Below are 6,431 nucleotides of genomic sequence, written 5' to 3' on the forward strand. Positions count from 1 at the left end.
GAAGAGGTTGGAGACCTAAATTATAGGCTCACCCTTCCCCCGTATATGAAGACGCACCCCGTATTTTACGTGGGTCGTCTGAAACGGTATGTAGACCCAAATGAGGTCACATATCCCCATCTGGCTAAGGAGACCGATGGTGACGCCGACTGTGAGTCGAGCGTCGTTCGGGTGAGGGGGACGGTGAAGGCGAAAAGCTATCAGACCGATTCCTCCCTCCACGAACAGGACTTGGAGAGCGAGGGACATCACGCGAGTAATGCGGATCCCTCAGCATTATCCGTTCGAAAAGGTCCAAGCGAGTCTTCAGGCGTTCATAACCCTGACGAGCCTTCGCTCGGACACCATAAAGATCCGAGCTCAGTCGTGAGACTTGACTCTCGAGATCCGCAATTCGTCGCTCAGCAGCGTTTAACGCATGCGACTGAACGAACGAAGGTAAGGCAGCCGCGATTAGGTGGGCGAGATCGCCACTCCTATCGGGCGCCTTCTGCACTGATGGATGCGGGTGGAAATCAACGCTTCCCTGTTGGAAGGTTTCCTGCCCAACGCTCCGTGTCGCAAGGGTATCAAATCCTCGTCCAATGGAAAGGTTACCCGAAGAGTTTTGACTCTTGGGAACCGATCGATACCCTACGTATGGATGTGCCCGGCTTGGTGGCTGCCTATGAAAAGGAGCATCAGCTGAGGCCCCTTCGCTAGTCTCAAATGGACTAGCAGCAGTAGCGTTGTGAGAAGAAAAAGGGGGTACAGTACCGCTCATGATTTCTTTCACACTCAAAACGGCAAAATTAATTCGCTGCGACCGCTGTTTCATCGCTTCGGAATGTTGATGCATGCGGCGCAGGAATTCCGTCTCGTATTGGTCGGGCGTTTCATTTAAACGCAACACGACCGGGATCGGGTAAATACGCCCAAGCAATTTTCCCTGAGCCCTCCATCATTGAAAGACGCCAAAATAATTATGTGCGTCTACAAGAGCGCGCTCTAGGAGCGACGCTCTTGGCCCGTTTAAACGAGGCCATTTAGATGGAGGGGGCATCTTTGGAATGCCACCCGTCACATAGCCGCGTTCTAAACGACTGGCTTGTGATACAGACTGAGCACGTTCACGTGTCGTCGGCGGAGCTTTAGGCTCCGAATCCTCATAGTTAAAGCCATTATGGATTATGGCATGAGCATAAGGCAATGTTGTTTTACCCAACGGAGAAGCGGCTACACCTTTATGGGCAGCGCTTTCATTACCTGTCACTTTGCTTTCCAGCGCAGACGACGAGACAGCATTCGTAAATGCTGCTGTCTCCATGTTGTGAGCCGTGAGAGAAGTTTGAATGGGCAATATTGCGCCGTCATCCTCCTCATGAGCTCGTTGTCCGCATCACTACTATGAGGTGACGGCAACGGTGTCGACTCATTGTAGTCGACAATGAGCGACGGATCAACATCCTCACTTTTAACGTGGGATGGATCCTTTAGCCCTGTTAACGCGACAGCCACAGTGGCTGTCGGCGTTACGAATAAGGCATTAGACGCGGCCGGTGAATTAACGCAGCGCGTGCACTTAGTGTTAGCTTCGGTGGGCGTCTTCACAGACGACCCACCAACGTGGCTTCTTTTAGGTGGTATCTTTAGCGCCGTGTATGGAAATACGTGCGCTAGAGTGATTGATTTAACTAGCGGCTCGTTAAGCTGCTCGCAGTTCCTCTCTCCTCTTTGACGAATTTTAAAATATATTTTCGTTCTTAAAGAGGGGGGAGGTGTAACGAGCTAAAGTTGCCCCTATGTTACACAGTCCCCGTTATGTACACTTGGTGAACTTTAAGAGGGATGGTCAATTACTAAATAATATTAATTAGACCCAACACTCGGGTGTGGTGCACATTTGTGACCGACCCTTATGGATGTGATGCACATGGGTGCATTCACATTAGGAGGGATGACGGCTAGCGTCATCCGTGATAACGGCTAGCGTCATCAGTTACGCGAGGTATCTATAAAGATACGCTCGCAATACATATTAAAAGATATCTATAGAGATAACATTTTAATTGCTAAAAATAGGTATTTATATTTAAAACGATTAAATATAAATCAGTCTGAAAACTACTTTCTTACTTGATAAGTGCGCACGAGGAGCCGGATTACCGCTCCCGTGACGACACTTAACCAGAGCACTTAGTGTGTTGGGTGAGGTCGCTAACGCGTATACCACAACTACCTCACTGCCCGCAAGAGAAGCAGGTTGAACTGCTTCTTCGCTGTGCTAGCGTGTGTGTCTAAGTAGAGCGTGGCCGCATTACGACGTGCCCGCCAACACCCTGAATCCCTTGAACTAGGATTTATTAAGCTTAAATAGCTTGTACGACTCCTAAGTTGTTAAACTTAAGTTCAATAGAACTAAGTGACTTTCTGAGTCTGAAACTCTTCCTTTGACTTTAGGAGCGAGGTTGCTCCGCTACACTAGTTAGATTGGAGGTGGCTGGAATATGTCACCTGCTACTACCATTGCAGGCTACGGTGACAATTCACCATCATTGCCCGGCTCGTTGGCTACTGGGAAGGCCGCCGGGTCGCCGAGTCCGTTATAATTTTGGCCCCTAACGTGACAACCAAAGAGGTGATGACGAGGTTGCTCAGTCCTTGTTGAGACAAGTCGCGCGAGAAGATTATTGCTCTTTCAGATCGCTTGCTTCGTTCTGCAGCGTATATTTTGATCAGCTTAGGGTCCTATAAATACCATCTTGGCGACAATGTCCTGTGATGGGCAGCACGAATCTCGAAAAGAGAGCTCAAACTCACGTGTCAATTCGTAAATCTTTTTGGTGGAATGCCAAGTATTTGTAAAGTCTCTAAAAAATTAAACACATATTTTCAATTCCTACAAAAGTGCAACCGCTTCATTAGCGCTGACCTTCCAAAAAAATTAACTTTTGTCACTAGGCAGAGTATTGCTGGTTCGATGCTTATTACAATGGCGTGGGGACAAGTTTTTATTTAAATTTATCAATTTGGTCCGTCTTTGTCGCTAGACACGGCTCGGCTTGGAGATCGTGCGGCACGGGACGGATCTCGCTACTACCTACTCGATGACGACGGAAGTTTAGCAATAGAACTTCATTGCACTGGGCTTCTTTGATTAGGATCTTACTGTTGCACAAAAGCAGACGTATAAGTTTTCAAACATTGCCGGATAGAGGAATCCGCGAATCAGCACTAAAAGAATTACCAAATTGTTGTTTTATCAAAAATTGGTTGTAACGCATCGTACCGGATTTGCTGAAATTTTTTTTAGGCATAGGATCTCCAAGAGCTCTCTTCAAAACCATCGTTAAAGTCCATCAGCGTCATTTGTTTCTACTCGTCTTCTGGTACTAGCTGTCAACTTCATTAAATAGAGACAAATTCTATAGCTGCTTTGTAGAAATGGCGGCCTCTTAAGTCTCATGTGTTTTCGACACTTGGCCCAAAGGAGCCGAACAAAATGGATTTTATGTCTTCGTCAGCCACAATTGCACGCACGTATAGACGAATCCCCGCGCAGCCCCCCTACCAATGTATCGGATCTATAAGAAAAAGAAGTACCCTAGTTATGGTACGGACTTATCTGTGTTGATTCCATCTGTAAAGAAAGCAGGGAAAGGCAGTCGAATGGGCAAAGGAGCAGTTGACCTCTATACGATTTGCTTTCGGTTTGGTAGTTGGCAACTTTGAATAGAAACTGTGCAAATTAGCAACACAAGTAGTCATTCGTGAATTTGCAAGCGATTGTCTCGGTGTCAGTGGCCTTCGCGAAGCTGGATGATTGGACATTTTAAAAAAGGTTTGTTCGTGGCCGCCGCCGTGGCAGTGGCCCTGGCCACAAGTGTGGAAGGGTACACGGGTGCCGCATCCTATGAAGCCAAGCGCATGCTTCGACAGCAGACGCAAGCAATTGCAGAGGAATCAGTTGCGGACGACGAGTGCGGTTCGCTAGAAATGGCCGAGATTGACGACCCCGAGTGCGGATCGCTCGAAATGGCCGAAGAGGACAATGACAACAAGGACAACAATGACAATACTAACGAGAATAAAAACAATTACTCAAGTGGCAACAATGGCAACAATGGCAACTTTTGGACGCCGCCAGACAACGGCAACAACGGCAACAGTGGCAATTATTGGACGCCACCCGATGGCAAGAAGAATTTACATACGGGCCAAGAAGGAACGCCTTCTGGTCAGGATACCAAGGGGAATACTGTAATCCAAACGGACGATACCGTGAGCAATGAGGCAGAGACGATAGACGCCGAGTGTGGGTCTTTGGATATGGCCGAGGAGGACAATGGCAATGAAGGAGGCAATCAGAAGTCTAAAAATCCGTCAACAGAGAGTAATTTGAACGGCGGCGGAAACGCTGGCGAAAAACAAGAGTCCAACAAGGACGAGAAGAAAGATGGCAACACGAATACCAAGGAAGAGAACAAGGAATCCAACAATGGCGACAAGAATACGCTTCAACAAGACATTGGAGGCGATGAAGCAGGTAAAGCTGGACCCTACGGAGATGGCGTTGAGCCCGAGTGTGGGTCACTTGATATGGCCGAAGACAACGACGAGTGTGATTCGCTTGAAATGGCGGAAGTTGGGCAAGAGGGCAAGAGCGATGCTGTGTTTACTGGATCAAAGTCGAACCTTTCCTTTTCGCCGTACCAAGGTGAGGTCAACGTTGGCACCGTATCCCCCCCGCCTTAAGAAATTTGCTCGCATTCGTTTTTCTCGAGCGTATAATGTGTTATTAGACCAATCGGTCCTAAATGTGGCAACATGTGTGATTTACACGTTAAAGTTTGCGTTTTTATCATGTTTTTTTTTGTACAACTTAACTTGAATTTGCAAATTATGTTTAGTCGTTTGATAGCGAGTTGTGCAAGGCATAGTTAGAGATGGACGGCGCCCCGTTAAGAAACTGTTGATGTTTGGTCGAAAGCTCTAATAACGTGAACGCTTCCACTATTATGCTACTAAAATCAGGACTGTGCGCATTAATTAATAGGTCCGACCAGCGCAAGTGGAAGGGCGAAACATGATGCAGAGTCTCTTAACCCAACTTTACAAGCGATAGACGGCGCGTTTGTATTGCGAATTAACAAAAGTGAATAGTCAGTAGCCTTTGGCCCTCAATTTTCTAACCCAGAAGCTCAAAAACAGGAAAGTGATATATAAGCTACGTTTGGTTTTACAAGGAGCCTATTTGTTTAATAAAACTCTTCAGATTGCCTAAGCAAGTTGTGCCATTCGCAACGGAAAATTTTGTGTTAGTCGTCTAAGCGAAATTAAAAAAAGCTTTATTATGTTATTTCCAAAAATCGAAATTAAAAAAACAGTTTAAAGAAAAATCATTGGAAATAACATAATTAAGCTTTTTTAATTTGTTTTTTTTAAATTAGGATTTAATCGTAACTTTTCCATACAACAAAGAAGCGAGCTAAAGTTGCCCTGTTTTACTAAGTAAATTTATGTACTTAATGGAATACTATTTTATGTGAAGTACTTAGACGTACCAATTTCGGGAGTTGTTCACATAGCATTCCACCCTTGTGTATGTGATGAACATAAATGCGTTCTCATTGGAAGGGATGACAGTAACGGGGCACTACGACTTGTACTGCTTCAGTACAAGTCCATTTCGCACTGCTTCAGTTGCGAGTGGTGCCTTACGTTAATTGACGTACACTGTACGTGCAGAGGAAGACTTTTCTTAAGGCAACTAGCTTTAAGAGGGTAAAAATGAAAACTGTATTAAATATTATTTCTTGCCTCTTGCTCTATCTTTGTAAAAGCTAACTTAACGATAATCTAATACTAAGCATGTAAATGAATTCTTATCACTATCTTATCTGTAACTCTCTTTGATTAACTCTTCAGCTGATTCGTCTGCGGAATAAATAGAAATTAAGGGTCTATGCTTATTTATGGATAAAAATTCTGAATATTACTATATGAAATAGTGTAATCCAAAAATTATTTACTTTTTAGATAATATATTAATCAACAACCTTTAAGAGTTAATTTCATGTAACGATACCCCCTGTTACATCACCCCTCCCTTAAACGACAATCACTCTGAGTGTCATTGGATAGAGTGGTCGTCATGTGACCACTTAATTTTTAAGACGATGCTGATTGGTCAAATTCATATATTTTAAATTCCAATGCATGAAGAATCAACTCATGCGGGGTGACGATGGTGCTGCGCCTTCGGCTGCGGTTCGTGCAGCCGCGGGTGACGCACTGCTATCTCTTGCGGCAGACGGAACATCTGCCGTAGTGTCTTCCACTCGCGCAGCACTAGATGTTGCGAGTGCACGTGGTGATTCACCACGTGAATACGACCCCTCTTTGGAGGTCGACTACGAATGCGAGTCGGATGAAGTGGCCGACTCGGGGAG

The 6,431-nt window shown here is 45.4% G+C and overlaps 1 protein-coding gene across 1 annotated transcript; it reads left to right on the top strand.

Moving 5' to 3' along the window:
• Positions 1 to 3,798: 3,798 nt before the first annotated feature.
• CCR75_005524 (uncharacterized protein) lies at positions 3,799 to 4,734 on the top strand (the record flags this gene model as incomplete). The annotated part of the gene is made up of 1 exon (XM_067963605.1): positions 3,799 to 4,734. The coding sequence occupies one exon, from the start codon at positions 3,799 to 3,801 to the stop codon at positions 4,732 to 4,734; it is 936 nt and encodes a 311-aa protein (XP_067815797.1).
• Between the last annotated feature and the right edge of the window lie 1,697 nt (positions 4,735 to 6,431).

This window comes from Bremia lactucae, linkage group LG8 (assembly GCF_004359215.1).
Source record: "Bremia lactucae strain SF5 linkage group LG8, whole genome shotgun sequence".
NCBI classification, from domain to species: Eukaryota; Oomycota; class Peronosporomycetes; order Peronosporales; family Peronosporaceae; genus Bremia; species Bremia lactucae.